The following is a 16,244-nucleotide window of genomic DNA, read 5'->3' on the forward strand; positions in this document are numbered from 1 at the left end:
ACAGAGCGGATGAAGCGGATGCATCACGTACGCCTATAACAGAAACAAACGCTTTGTCCGTTCTAAACACTTTATATACGAGATGCATACGCTTACATCCTTTCTATTTCCGTGCTAATAACGATGTATGTTCCATGTGCCATAAATCTTTCCTCCCTCTTTCCGTTTTCAGCTGCAGCGGATGTGAGTTGCGAGGATGCCCAGAGGATGCAGAGAGGATACAGCGGACGTTTTAAGGGATGATAACGGACATTGCTCGTATGTCGCAGATTTACATCGTACACCGCGGAAAGTTCATCCGCTCTAAAAGTTTTAAGCATGCAGCTTAAAACTTTTTGCGCGGATGAAATCACAGTGATGCTCGATGGATAGAGCGTATGAAACACGTACACAGCGGATGCGTAGCGTTTTCCAACGGATGGCAAGATTTTTTTTAACGTTTTACATCCTCTTTGCATCCGTAAGTGCAGTGGGACTGGGGCTTTGACTAGGCACCAAATGTCTTGATGGTTTTAGTTTGAGCTTAGCCAATCCGAATCCTATTCTGTATCTTTGAAGGGTTTTGAGATAACCATTTGAGATGGCCACATAATCATTTGCCGTTAAAACCTGACATTCGCTTAGTTCGTCTTCAGCTAAATATATTGTGCTTAAACTGGATCACGAGACTAAAGATATAGTTCTTACAGATGAATTTATCATTTGTTCCTTTGCATGCCATGAGATTCAGTACTTGATTAATCCATTTGCTCTTGTCTTCGGAGGTCATGTGTAAATCTTATGGACATGAGCCACGAGGGGTCGGAGATGAGGTGTCCGGGATCAATGGTACCCTACCCCACCCCCTCCCGTCCCATGGCAACTGTGTTACACTGCTTGCTGTTAAAGGTATCATATACTTTTGGTTGAGAACTGACTTCAGGTTTTTAATAGTATTATTTTTGGTGAGCTAATGAGAAACGCCTGATGAAATATGAAAAAGCATGTACTTTCAAAAGAAATTCAACGTTTGTTTAATGAAAATTGCTTTTGAAATGCCTAGGATATCAACAGCAAAACAATCCTAATAACAGACGATCACCGTCATTTTACTATACATTTATATCTCATGCCATTCCGAAACCGATTTTCATCTATGTTCTGTACTATTTCATAAGTGGTTTCTTAAGTTTCGCAAAAAGTTAGAAGCTCAATCCTCCTCTCCTATAATACTATAACATCCCTTTAAGACCTTGAAATCTGTTTATGCCGCATGTCCAAACTTTATGATTTCTGGACTGCTCTAACCCAGTTGAATCATCATTGCTGGTTCCAATTATCCTCCAGCACGTAGGCCTACTAATCACATTTGATGATACAGTTTGTAATTGCGTCCTTCTTATAAGCTCTATACCAAAATGATTTTCTAATGTTACAAGACAGCCATGTCTTTAAAGCAGCACAGGTCTCTCCATTTTCTCCCCTTTGTCATTTGTTATGTCAATGTGTCATATTTTTTCTTAGTGTTCTTTACCAGGGTGCATTGATGATACTCCTGCACTGATCTGTATAGCGATTCGGTCCGGTACACATACGTGTACATGCACCTACCTTTGAGTGGTCGGGGAACCAACACACATCTCTGGGAATCCCCGCTAAAGTTCCTTTTCGACTGTACGAACTTGATGTATGGGAGGTCAATATTTTGGTACAGGATTTATAGTCTTGGTACCAGCAGCTCTGTTTCAATGTCGGCCCAATGAGTTTGATGGTTTTACTATAGTTTTAAGTGTTCTCCATTCGAATCTTTTACAAACTTTAGGGGGCTTGAGTAATTCAAAAAGTCCACACATTGCAACAGCTGGAATTTTCAAATATCTTATTTTTCTATACCAATGGTGCAAATTAATTCTCCTCTAAAGTGGTTTTAACAAAGATTGCACAGAATAAAACAAAGCCATACTGTGAACATGCTATGAACCTTCTGCGAGCACATTAATTCGTAGACAGATATCGGAAAGAACAAATCATTCCCTTTTACATAAGATTCGATACTTGATTTTGTTTCTGTCTTCGAAGGTCGTATAGGCCTACAGTAGGCAGATACAATGGGGCAAGGGGGGGGGGTGCGTCGATGTCTCTTATGTCTCTGGAAGTGCTTATCTATCATGCCATTGTAGTATACTGATAAAGCTCATGACTACGTTGATGTGGTGTTTAATATTAGGCCTACATAAGCACAGATAAGGTGGAATTATTAGTTGTCGTTTTACCTGCCATTTTTCGTTAATATCTTTCTGCACACGATAGAGTCCGATTAAAAAAGCGGTTCCTAGTTGCAGGCCAGACAGTGCTAATAATACCCGTCATACTTTTGGGAATCCCCGCTATTAGTGTGGGCTTACCCATCAGCGCTGTGCACCAGTCACAATATTGTGTACAGGGACAGGGCTGTGTGTGGTTCAGTGTACACTGTATAAACGGACTCTAACATAGGGAGTGTATTCCACATACTTGCTGCATACAACGCAGACAATTTATCGAGGCAGTATGCTCTCTTCCTGCCGCAACACAGGCCGGGTGTACATAGAAACGATTCACATTGGGGGAAATCTTCGTCAGAGTGAAGTGGGGAAGTTCCACCCCTCCGACACTGCTAAAAATAGTAATACATCGTAAGCCATGCAGCCAGCTTTGTTGTTGCCATTTACCGCACAATGTCAACGATCTTTATTAACTAACATTGACCTACGAGATCACAACTCATTCGATCAACTCGCATGTAATATCATTCCGTCCCGGTTGCCTGTCGAGAATGACTCGAAATAGCTCAGACAGCGCCTAGAACCCCTTCGCCAAAACTGTGCAAGTAATCAGTTCAATTTCACAATGATCTTACACAGTGTAGTGTATAACCATGAAGAGTTTTATTGCAAAATGGTCTAAGCGTCATTTTTAAACATTTCAAAGTAAGTCCATCATCAGATAGAGCAAAATTAAATTCTTCCGGAAATTTTTACCTCACTTGTAACATAGCAAAGAATATTCTAAAAGTTGTGACTAAAAGCATCCTTTATTTTTTATTTTCTTTATCTTTTAGTAGCCTTAATCACAAATATTTGCAACTTAACAAGAATGCATTTAGTTGATTTTGCGATAAACTTTTCATATATAATTATATTATATATATATATATATATATATATATATATATATATATATATACGTATCAGGACAACTCCCCCGGAGGACTAGTCTCCCGGAGACTACTCCCACCTGACAGCTCCCCCGGAGGACCACTCCCCCGGAGGACGTCTCCCCCGGAGGACTACTCCCCCGGAGGACGTCTCCCCCGGGGGACAACTCCCCCGGGGGACTACTCCCCCGGGGACAACTCCCCCGGGGGGCAACTCCTCCGGGGGACAACTCCCACCTGACAACTGCCCCGGGGACGTCTCCTGGGGGACAATCCCATAACTGAACAGAGATGTTTCTTATTCGTGTCCTAGAAATTAAAATTGAATTCATCTGTGTAAAAACAGTATTCTTTTTATACAGAATTTAAATTAAAGTTAACGTTACCTAAGACACGTCCATCTTTATAACAAAGTTTTTGAAATCTCAGCACAAAGTTTTTACTTTTGTACACGCTACATGTAATGTCGAAAAAAGTAGAAACGCAGGTCCATTTCATCACTGAAAGTTGGTCAAGAGATAAACACATTGACGGAAACACGCTTTTGAGGGGAGAGTTCATTCCTTAGCATGTACCTGTTATTCTTCATTATTTTATAATATTTCAAGAAGTCCATTCTTTGATGATTTTCCTTTTCTTTTTGCAATTCATGATTATGATAAGGAATATGTTAAATGAAAGAAAGATATTATTCAGAGAGGTGAAGGCTCAAATTTTTTAGTTTCTTCAGTTTGTCTCCCTCTACAAAGGAATATGTTGTTAGAAATACCCTTTTAATGGGGTTATGATTTTCATCTTAGATTCTTATGATAGTTACTATCCTATATGTCACTGTCAGTAATACTTTATTGTGCAATTTTCGTTTGTTATGTTGACTGTGAATTTATCTGAACATCATTACAATTCTTAATGTCGGAGAAATAATTGACAGAAAAAAAAATATGAATATTCTGTGCCTGAAAAGACTTGAACGTGTAAAAAGGTAATATCTTCCAACAGCCCTGGGAAAGCACACCCGCACGACCAACACAAATCTCTCAACCACAAAGATGGGATGATTCGAGTTTCAATTAATTGAAAATTGAGTTTTGTTTCACACAGTTTTATTTGATAACGTTTGAACATGGAAAAAAATGTCTAGCGTAAGAGTAATTGAAGTTAGTATGCAAACAACACTTTTGCACGCAATGGTATACCGGAGATTGTGGTATCAGATAATGGTACACAGTTTACAAGTGACCAGTTCAAAGAGTTTGCTTGTCAGTACCAATTCAAGCATGTCACGTCTTCATCACTTTCTACATAGCAATGGGAAAGTTGAAAAGACAGTACAAATCGCAATGTCTAATGAAAAAGGCAATGAGAGATGGAACAGATCCAGGTTTGGCATTTCTTGACTATCGGAACACACCGATCGATGGGCTGTCCTGCACAATTGTTGATGCAGAGGAGGACAAGGACCACCCTGCCAACAGCTAGTCAGCTGCTGAAACCAAAAGTAATAAAGAATGTGCAAACAAAGCTGACCAAGAAACAAAAGTGCAGTAAAATTACTTTGATCGAAGCGAAAAGCGTTGTTGTTTCAAAGACAAAGTTTCCAAGAAGTTGCATAGTGGAATGTGAAGGAAAAATGCTCCTATCAAAACAGAATTGACATCAGAAGAGGTACAGCGGAAAACAATCCTTAATGCAACAAAGCTAGATGACTCAACATAATATCGTATCACAAGATCAGGTCAAAAATATGGACCAGTGTAAAAACTTATCTATTTTATAGGATAGATACCGGAATTTGACGGGAAATGAAATGACAATGATCACGGGATTGTGATAATGTTTAGATGTTGAACTATTCATCTGGAGAGTAGAGCTGGTTACATTTTGAGTGCAATAAAAGTGTTTCATCTAACTTATCAAAAGTAACAGCTTTGTCGATTATTATAAGAGAAACAATGATTAACGTTTCTTCAAGGACAAAAATAACACATTTCTAAAAGTGAACAAAAGTACAGTTTACAAAACAATCACAAGTATTCCTCCAAGTGTGAAGAGCGAGATTGAACTTTCGTCGTTATAAGAGTGCGTTGTAATGTGTCATACAAAGCCGTGATATCTCAATATTGAAGTGAAGTGTTACTCACTTTACAAGTATCAGTAATGTTTGTGTTTATAAGATGTGTTGCTATGATTACACATGTAGTAAAGTTGAATGTAAGATATAAGATATGGCAAGTCAAACACGCCCATACAAGACGTATTTCCATTATTACTCAAATAGGACAAGTATATTGTGTGAACAACGTATCAAATAATTGCCATGATAATCCTAAAAAGACAATGGCTTATTAATTAAGTTTCAGCGGTAGTTGATAAATGAAAAAATCTGTGTGAAAAAGAGAAACTTTACTTTTCTAAAAAAAAGGGAGATGCCAAATGTTTGAAATTAGTACAGTTTGAACGCAGAGACTAGTGCCTAGCTATGCAGCACCAACCAATCCCCACAGAGATGATGCTGTTGCTATGCTCTATAGTTACCCCTCTCGAGAAACCCCGGAGGTAGATGTACTACCTCAGCAAACTTCCTTACTTGCACCCAAGACCTAGAAGAATAAAAACATATCAACCTATCACCTGCGTGTTAACAAAATGTGCACATATACTTTTTGACCAGTGTCCGTTTCTTCCCTTGGGCATCCGATGCAATCGATATCGCTAAAGCATTTGCATTGTTCAAACTCGTCATGATTGCTGTGTAATACAACAAATTACTGCCAAGATCGTGTGCTTATTCTGACTGATTAAAGAAACAACTAAGGAACTCTCTAAATAACAGGCTAAATATTACAGTCGTCATCCCTTGATATCTCTTAGAGATGGGCTAAAGAGGATGACATTTTCAGAACATGCTCATCACACCTTAGTTTGATGACTTTGTGCCTACTGACACCATTTTTGAAAAAAAAAGAACGAAAAATGCGAAATCCAGGGTGCCCCGGCCGAAAAGCTGGTCGCCGTTTCGGCTTTAAAAAGACATTTCTGGTTATAACTCGGCTATTTTTTGGTCAATTGTGATGGTTTTGGTGTCTAACCCCATGTTTTGGGGTCAAGGAAATGGATTATAATGATAATTTTAGTGTAAAACCTAATCTTCCACATGATACTAACCTTTTGCCCTTATTTAGGCATAAAATTTCCTTGCCTTTTACCCCTACCCCAACTGCCATTTTTTTTTGCATTTTTTCTGTATTTTTTCAAGTAGTATTGACTACCATACTCTTAATAACAAGTTCTAGCTATCAATCTGGTGTTTTCTACCAACAATAGTACAGCAAGGGTTATGTTATACGTGTGTCATGCAGATACCGGTATGTGGCTGGTGCATTCAGGATGCATGGTAACTGTGCAACCAGTGCTAATATTGTTTCTGCATTATAGTGCCTAATGCCGGTTGGAAGATATTACCTTTTTACACGTTCAAGTCTTTTCAGGAACAGAATATTCATATTTTTTTTCCTGTCAATTATTTCTCCGACATTAAGAATTGTAATGATGTTCAGATAAATTCACAGTCAACATAACAAACGAATATTGCACAATGAAATTACTGACAGTGACATACAGGATAGTAACTATCATAAGAATCTAAGATAACTAGAAATGTCGCTATGGCGACTGATGCCTCCGCCATAATGCATGATTCTCCCAATAGGCGTATAGTACAATGTCTTCACAATGTGTGATCCATGACAGTTTCACATAACTGGCAAAATATTAAAATGACAGGTTTGTCAGAAATGTCTTGAACTGGGTTTGCTTTAATTTCTTAAGAGTGAAGGTACACATATATGGGGAATTGAGAATTTTTACTTGAATTCTGACAGACCTTTTTATAAGTTTATGCATTGAGTAATTTCCAAGGTATGAAGAAAGAGTGTAATGACGGTACAAAATTGATTTTTTTTTTTTTTGGGGGGGGGGGGGCATTGAAACCTGGCCTTTGACCCTTAACCTTTGACCTTTGACCTTCTGGCTAGAAATTTCCCAGAGAATCTCCATTAGGTAATGCATGCATTAATTTTTTAAACTAATAATGCAAGCATTGCATATACTAGTATATGAGGGAAATAGTAAAATTTTGAGGAGATGACCTTGACCTTTGACCCCTGACTATTGACCCATGACCCCTAAATTCCCTAGACAATCCCTGCCAGTCAGTACATGCGTATGTACCAAGTTCCACGAAGATACATTGAATCATTTGCGAGAAAAGTGATATTGCAACATTTTCACCTAACCTTTGACCTTTTGACCTTTGACCTTATGACATGAAACTCTCTCTGGAGAATCTCTACGCAGTAGTACATGTCCACACCAAGTTTCAAGAAAATACCTTTGGGCATTGCATAGATATGGGGGAAATTGCAGCATTTGTAGCATTTGACCTTGACTGTTTGACCTTTGACCTCTTGCCAATGTCACTAAAATCTACTCAACTAATTGTCCTATCATACATCATCCTTGGACCAAGTTTGGTGAAAGCTGCTTCATCCAGTTTTGAGTTATCACGTAAACAGATAAATTTTAGGATTTGACCTTGATCTTTGACCTTTGACCTCTGTCCGATTTCACTGAAAAACTAATCAAGTAATTGTCCCATTATACATCATTCTCCAACAAAGTTTGGTGAAATTTGCTTTATCCAGTCTTGAGTTATCGCGTAAACGGATACAATTTCATGATTTGACCTTGACCTTTGACCTTTAGCTGATTTCACCCAAAATCTTATCAAATAATTGCCCCATCATACTTCACACTTGGACCAAGTTTGGTAAAATTCCAGTAAATATTACTCAAGTTATCGCGTAAACCAAAGCGGACGGACGGACGGACGTACGGACGGACGGACAACCCGAAAACATAATGCCTCCGGCACCACTTCGTGGCGGAGGCATAAAAATCATAACCCCATTAAAAGGGTATTTCTAACAACATATTCCTTTGTAGAGGGAGACAAACTGAAGAAACTCAAAAACTTGAGCCTTCACCCCTCTGAATGATATCTTTCTTTCATTTAACATATATGTATTCCTTATCATAATCATGAATTGCAAAAAGAAAAAGAAAATCATCAAAGAATGGACTTCTTAAAATATTATAAAATAATGAAGAATAACAGGTACATGCTAAGGAATGAACTCTCCCCTCAAAAGCGTGTATCCGTCAATGTGTTTATCTCTTGACCAATTTTCAGTGATAAAATGGACCTGCGTTTCTACTTTTTTCGACATTACATGTAGCGTGTACAATGGTAAAACTTTGTGCTGAGATTTCAAAAACTTTGTTATAAAGATGGACGTGTCTTAGGTAACGCCAACTTTAATTTAAATTTTATTTAAAAAGAATACTGTTTTTACACAGATGAATTTAATTCTAATTTCTAGGACACACACACACACACACACACACAAATCTCTGTTCAGTATGGGATTGTCCCCCAGGAGACGTCCCCGGGGCAGTTGTCCTCCGGGGGAGTTGTCCTCCGGGGGAATTGTCCCCCGGGGGAGTTGTCCTCCGGGGGAGTTGTCCCCGGGGGAGTTGTCCTCCGGGGGAGTTGTCCCCCGGGGGAGTCGTCCTCCGGGGGAGTCGTCCTCCGGGGAGACATCCTCCGGGGGAGTAGTCCTCCGGGGGAGACGTCCTCCGAGGGAGTTGTCAGGTGGGAGTAGTCCCCGGGGGAGTTGTCCTCCGGGGGACAAGTCCTAGACCCATATATATATATATATATATATATATATAAGCATGTTTATTAATTTTGTGCTTTAGTTTTCTGTATCCCATTGATATGTTTAGTTTAGTTCTTCTAATGAATCCCTTTTTCTCTATTTCTGCGAATAACTGAGTAAAAATATCCAGGAGGGCACAATATTGCCGCACAGCACAGACAAATCTAAGCTTAAAGGAAACCAAAACTAAAAGAGAAATGTGGATTGAGTGAAAGCAGTAACATTAGTAAACACATCAGTAAAAGTTTGAGGAAAATCGGAAATCGATGCAAAAGTTATCAGTTTTTAAAGTTTTGGTGTTGTAACCACTGGATATTAAGGCGACTACTAGAGTTCATGACGTTATGTGTGGACAACAATATAAAGAACATATAAAGAGAATTCCATTAAAAAAATCAGTTTTAACAGAAATCACATATTCCATCAACTTCATACTGACGTATATGTTAAGGGTAATAATCATTCCCCCTGCTTTCTGCGAGCTGTTAGTCAAATGTTTTTTCATAATGCTACAAAAAGTGAAAGCATGTCGCATTTCCTTTACATTTTCTTTATAGTTTTGTCCACACATGATGTCAGAAACTCAAGTAGTCTCCTTATGCAGCGGTTCCAACACCAAAACTTTGAACACTCATTCCTTTTGCATCGATTGTCTGATTTTCCTCAAGCTTTCACTGATGTGTTTCACTAGTGTTGCTGCCTTTACTCAATCCACATTTCTACTTGGGTTTAGGTTTCTGTTCCAATGGCATGCCTATGCTGATATGCATACTCTCATAAGTTAATTTCATTTATATTTGAATGTAACAAAAGAGACAAACACGTGACTTATGAGACAAACCTACGGAAAGAATTCATGACGCACACACACAACTCTTGAAGAATTTATGAAAGATACTTGTAAACTGTACGTAAGAAAATGGTTACATTTGTTACATCTCATAGTCCCAGCAGTGCAAATTAGTTCACGTAAAGAAAAACACTAATATCCTATGGTTTGAGGACAATTTATACGTCATGAGAACTTCTGAAACAATTCAATTTGAATCGATCTAATCCAATTGTGCTTTTCCCATCCAGCAAAAGATAACACACAAAGTATGCATTTGATAGATTGTTAATAATTCATAAGAAATACAAAAATATAAAGTCCAATACAAACTATACGAACGAATGAAAACATGATGAAAGAAACAATTGATAAAAGTAAGTGTAGTCATCAATAAGAGTGTCTACCTATACACACTAAGAAATACGGGTTCAAATTTGAACCCCAAAATTGTCGCTGTACAACCACCCTATAGGGTGCAACTTTGCAACCCAATAGGCAATTTGCGCCCTTAGAGGTGCAATACGCTGAATTTTGAACCTGCAGGGGTGCGAATTTGCACCCTTAGTTTTGTGTTAATCAAGGGTGCAAACATGCACCATAAACATTAATACATTGTGAATCGAAAATTTGGACCACGTGTACCAAGGTTTTACTCGTAAGATCAAACTTACACTCTGATGGATATGTCTGCATCTTTGTAGGTACGAATATAAGTATTAAGAGATTTAATTTTCTACTTGCATAATAAAAGGTGCAATTGTGCACCCCAGGGTGCTGCTATAGGGACAAATAGGGTGCAAATTTGAACCTTTATTTTTTAGTGTGTACAAGTGGAACTTGTTTAATAAAAGCAAATTACCGATATCATAATTACATACATGTACATTACAATGCCAAAACTTAACATATTTACAGTAAGAACATTTGGTATCAAACATATATAGGTATGAAAGATGATGAAGGTGATGCTAAAAAGTATCGTAGATACTACTACTAAATCGCTGATCAATTCGGTGCTTATTTACGTCGATGTAGGTCGATTTCTGAATCAGCTGCAACTATTTGTTTTATATATAGAGGACACACAAACTTAGAATAAGCGCCTTGAGCATTTAATCAAAGTGGAGAACGGCGCTATAGAAATTGTATGTATGTATGTATTATTATTATTATTATTAATGAGGTAAATGTTATGGTCTGGACACTATTCATTAAGCCGTGTGTACAAAGCAAAGATTTTCTCTGCTGATCCCCGTTTACTTTAAAATGAACCTAGAAGATTAAGCTTATGGGGGCACTGCATGTGGCACAGCAGCTAAATCTCCCGAATCCCATATTGGAGGACCGGAGTTCGAATCCAGCCCAGTGCTTACGTCTTTGGACAGAAGTTTTTACCAAAAATATCCCTCTCGAAAATGTAAAAAAACAAAACAACAACAACAACAACAACACGAAAAAAATTGTATGAAAGGGTACCTGGTAACGCTGGGATAATAATAATAATGGCAGTGCCCTCAGGTAGACAGTAGAGCAGTGACAACGCTGAAGAAGCTATCCTGGATAACGAAGACTTTATCACTGTTACTCGAAATGAACATTTTTGTTCAGTATAAAATAACGTTCTTTGGGCATGTACAGTTATCAAGGGAAGATGAAATTACATAATTATCATTAATCGACCCTAAGATTATTACTACGAGAGAGAGAGAGAGAGAGAGAGAATATGAGGGAGGATGAAGGAACGATAAAAAATAGTTTATACAGTTTATCAATACAGTTTATCGAGTGATGGCTTGCTAGATAATGCCAACATTATTGCGAAAAAAAACCGCACACAATGATTTTAAATATGATATACTCGCCAATTAGCCCAACGTAATCAATTTGACCTCCAGTCCTCTTCTATCTATTCCCCCTATAGGAGTTAAGCTTGAACTACAACAGATTAGATCTTTGTTTTTTGTTTTTCAGAATCTCGGCTCTCATATTTTACACTTGTGGGCACTGTTGCATAGTGGATAACACTCGTGACCCCCAGTCAGAAGACCCGAGTTCGAATGCTGTTCAGTGTTTACGTCCTTGGACAAGATGTTTTTACCCACCATGTCCCCCTCAACCCATGTATGTGTATAAGAGGTTGCCTGGCAACGCGAGGGTAACAATAATGACAGGGCCCTCTGGCAAAACAGTGGCAACACTGAAGAGGCTATGCCCTGAATAATGGAGACCACATTACTATTATTATTATCATTGTTTTTTTAATATTGCTATTATTTTTATCATTACCATTATTATTATTATCATTATCATCATCATAATTATTGCACCGATGGATTTTTACTCGTGCTAACTTCTAAAGAGTCCAGTGCACTGGTACAAAATGAAGGGCACATTATTTTGTTAAAGGCAGAATGTAGGCACAGATTACGTTGAAGGATAATAGTGTCTCACAGAAACAGCAAAGAGAACATAAAGAATGATTTCGATAAATTCATAATTTATATTCTATTGGGGCAGAACTTGGTAGAACGGCAGTAAGCTATATCAGTATATAATCTTACACAATGATGTCCCACGTAACTTATTGCGTAACTAAATTCTTCATTCCTGTAAAAATAAAATAAATTTTTTGTGAATTAATCGTAAATCTAAATATTTACATGTATTCCTATTCAAGGCACAGTAAAAATGAAAATCAATCCGAAAATGAAATAAGGTTCGTCAATCAAAAAAATATAACAACGGTGCGAACAAAAAACGAGCATTCGGAATTACGAACCGTATTACTTTTTCGGAATAACTAACCTTCGGAATAACGAGCCTTCGCAATAACAAACTGTGTCCCAGACAAGAGAGGCCGGGTGTGATTATGATGATTAAGGCTTCTTGTATAGCGCCGATATCCTCCTTTGAAGGACGCTCATGGCGCTTGATCTGGAACGTCTCGACTTCAAAAGTTCAGTCAATCAATATTATGATCTTGGAGTATCTAATTTCTATTACCCTGAATCAAGGATTGAGTACTACTGTTTCAAGAGAATGCATAGCTAGGAAAAGGTAAGTTTGTTTGTTTGTTCATTTTCCATCGAAGAAGATGACTGGATAGCCCATAATATCCACTAAGCTGGTCTACACTAAGCTGGTCTTCCATGGGGTCCAGTTAATTACATGTAAGTCATGAAGTATGATAAAGAATCTGCATTCCTGATCTATCGAGGTAGGGCATTCAAAAGCTTGGGTCCAGAGATGTAGACCGGGGATATAGAAGGCTCTGTCTCCCCAAGCTCCCCAAGCTGACTTTGGCTAAAGCTAGAGCTAGAACTGAGTTGCACGTGTCAAGTCGAGTTGTCACGAAAGCATGACTGACTAGTTCGGCAACATGTCTTTTTACATGCTTGTGGATTGTATCAATGTTTCGTATTGGCCTAGAGACAAGCTGCTTTAGACACAGATGTGACGTGTTGCTCTATTGTGGGTGAAGAATCAAAGATCACTCCAAGATTTCTCACTTGCTCAGAAATACTACAGTATATTTTCGGTCGTTGATGGTCGAATCATTCTCGAAGTTTACTACATACGGCAGGTGTTGTGTCGAGAGCACATGCACAGACATCATGTATGTGTGCACGCATTACAATCATGGATGTGTGTCCTTTATAATTCTCTCTGCCATGGACTCCAACTAGTTCTCCTCATTAGCATTCATGCGCTGACGCATTCTGGCTATCTCGGCGCGTAGTGATGCGTTTTCTCTCCTCACTTCTTTCATGTCTTTCATGAGGTCGACTACTTGCACGATCAGCCAAGCGATTTGAATATCGACTTCCTTACTCTTCTTTTCGTTTCGGACGGCGATGGCACTGTGCGCCCTCTTTAAATTTCGCGGCCAGTCTTCTATGTTTATGTTTGATTCATTTCGGTTCTTATCTTGGTTACTGCTCTGGGGTTCCGAGGAATCCCTAGGAAATAGCGACGCTTCGTCCTCAATGATGTTATCCACTCTTTTCGGCGTCCTTGCTGTATTCTTAACCTCGTCCGTCGGGTTTTCAATTGCATTGATGCCCGAATCATCCGGAGTTGAGATCAGCTTGCTCGAGCGACTCTTGTCGCCATCCGTAAAGTTTGATTTGAGGTCATGATACCCTCCTTCGACATCGCTCTCGTCCAGGGAGAGGTTCTTGAGAAGAGCAGGTGTCTCATATTCCCCTGTGTTTTCCTGGTAGTCTTCGATGGCATCTAGCGGGCTGCAGTTTAAACAAACCAAACGAAAAAAGAAACAAAACAATGGTAAACATCGAGTTGGAAAAACGTGGGCGACAAAGAGTATGACAACACGAGTAAAATGATTTGACTTTGGTACTCGATTAAACCGAACATACCGAATGCTTTTACGAAACGGATAATACAAAATAGATGTCTACCAAAGCAAAGTTAACCTACATGAACTTAAATTGATTACCTGTACTGGCAACGTATTGAGAACATAAAGAAATACATTGCATTTCAACAGATTTCTGTCGTTTTGAATGTAAATGACTGGACACTAAAACTACTAAAATATATGGACTAAAATGTATTTCCCTTTCTGATGTCCAATATAGGCCTTGTTACGTTACCAACGCGAACACAAAACAAAACAAAACAAAAACTTGGACTTTCCGGAAGCTTTACCCTGGAAGGTTAACATTATTAACAACTTCCAAGGTAGAACATCCCGTCCTACTTACCTGAAGCTGCTCTCAGCCATGGTGGAACAGATGGTGCAAGTTATAGAGATAAATCCACGTTTGAGAACCCACCTTCTCAAACTATGATCTAGGTCTACAGGCAGATGGATGGGAACACTTCTGGATGAGATATCACACTGGATACGACAAGTCCACTCTATAGCTCATCAAAAACACCAGCCTGATTTTGAACTCGCTTAAAAATTAAGACATAAACAAAAATAAACAATTATCGGTCTCCTAGTCAACGGGACCATGGCATCCCAGTCACATGCTTTTTCTCCGAGTGCTTACGTGGGACATTGTATGCGAGTCAATATTGCATGGTCATGCGATTCTTCTCGGATTGTGTGACTTATGCAACTCTTAAGAAAATCAAATTTGGAAATATTACGTCCATCACTCTGTCAATGTCTGTGTCCGATTTCACGTGATACTGTCACTGAAATGACACTTCAACATAAAATGACGGACATCATGGTCCGTAGGCAAACGTACACACGACCGCAAACACGAACATTCCTCTGATGAAGTGCCAATTTCCATTCAGGTTCAGACCTCCACTCGCTCAACAACGCCAGAGTGAACTTATACAGCGTCCCGGTAACTACATGTATACACACACAGCCCTGTTGCTGTACTATCGCGGAACGCCAAGCTTCGCGCGGCGCCTGGTTGGGCTACCACACCACCAAGCGATCATGTGATACGGGATGGTCTCGGGGCAGCTTGTTCTTGCTTTCCTCGAATCGTGAGAGCGGGGATTCCCAACCTCCGTACACAACCAACACGAAGCCAAGTGCGTGGATTTTACAGTTATAACCAGGGCAGGGATGCCAAGTTAAAAAAAAAAAAATTATGAGTGAGATTTTCATGACTCGGCATCTCGGCATGCGAATGTGCGCGCGAGCGAGGGTGTGGGAGGGGTTTTTCCCCCCTGTGGCCTCCCACGGTAGGGAGCTTTTTCAATTTTTAGCTCTTAATGGTGCGATCAGGTGCATACTTAAGTGACTATTTTTTACTTATTTTAAAAGACAAAAGGGAAATATACCTTCAATTGAGCTATGCTCATTATTATAGGCCCATGTTGCAGACTTCAATCGATGCGTGAGAAAAATGGGTGTCATGCGTGAGATCGTGAGATGGCCCCTAAATGCTTGAGTCTCACGCAGAATGTGTGAGACTTGGTAGCTCTGCCAGGGAGGTTTCAGAAAAAGAGTGAAATCTGTTCAAATCCATGCGTAAATATAGACCAGGAGCTGGCTGCTGGTCAATTTACCCCATCAAGCCCAAAAGGTTTGACCCCTCAAAGTTACTGGGGCCACCCCCCTCATTACAAAACTGGGCGTCAGCCTGATACCTAAGGGCGGGGACCCGGCCCCTAAAAAGCCCCCGGCCCCTAAAAAGCCCCCCCCCCCCCCATGGAGCCCATGGACCAAACCTGGTCTAAAAGAATGGCCTAGGGGTGTACATAATAAAAATATAAAAACTGACAAAATATCTGGTCGGGAAAGGGGTTGCCAGACCGTCCCTGCCCCCCTGGCGGGTGTAATTTACTCCATGCAGCCCATGCACCAAACTTGGTCCAATGAAAGTACTATGGGTGAACATAATGAAACTATAAAAGCTGACACAATATCTGGTCGGGAAAGGGGTTGCCAGACTGCACCATCGGGCTCCCCTGAGGCCCCCTACACACATAAACACCCCTTATGGGTTGAGATTTCTCA

At 39.5% G+C, this 16,244-nt stretch overlaps 1 protein-coding gene across 1 annotated transcript; it reads right to left on the reverse strand.

Moving 5' to 3' along the window:
• Positions 1 to 13,469: 13,469 nt before the first annotated feature.
• LOC140235949 (uncharacterized) lies at positions 13,470 to 14,534 on the reverse strand. Its single transcript, XM_072315943.1, has 2 exons — positions 14,515 to 14,534; positions 13,470 to 14,031 (listed from the first exon to the last, which is right to left on the reverse strand). Exons 1-2 carry the CDS (start codon positions 14,532 to 14,534, stop codon positions 13,470 to 13,472), a joined length of 582 nt encoding a protein of 193 aa, XP_072172044.1.
• Positions 14,535 to 16,244: the final 1,710 nt, after the last annotated feature.

The sequence above is a fragment of the Diadema setosum genome, chromosome 12, assembly GCF_964275005.1.
Source record: "Diadema setosum chromosome 12, eeDiaSeto1, whole genome shotgun sequence".
In the NCBI taxonomy this organism is placed as follows: Eukaryota; Metazoa; Echinodermata; class Echinoidea; order Diadematoida; family Diadematidae; genus Diadema; species Diadema setosum.

What these genes read in the sequence shown, in the direction of transcription:
- LOC140235949 (XM_072315943.1), bottom strand. Translation starts at nt 14,534, where the DNA reads ATGGCTGAGAGCAGCTTCAG. An exon ending in ATGGCTGAGAGCAGCTTCAG is followed by an intron (nt 14,032 to 14,514) that starts GTAAGTAGGACG and finishes TTTAAACTGCAG; the next exon opens with CCCGCTAGATGCCATCGAAG.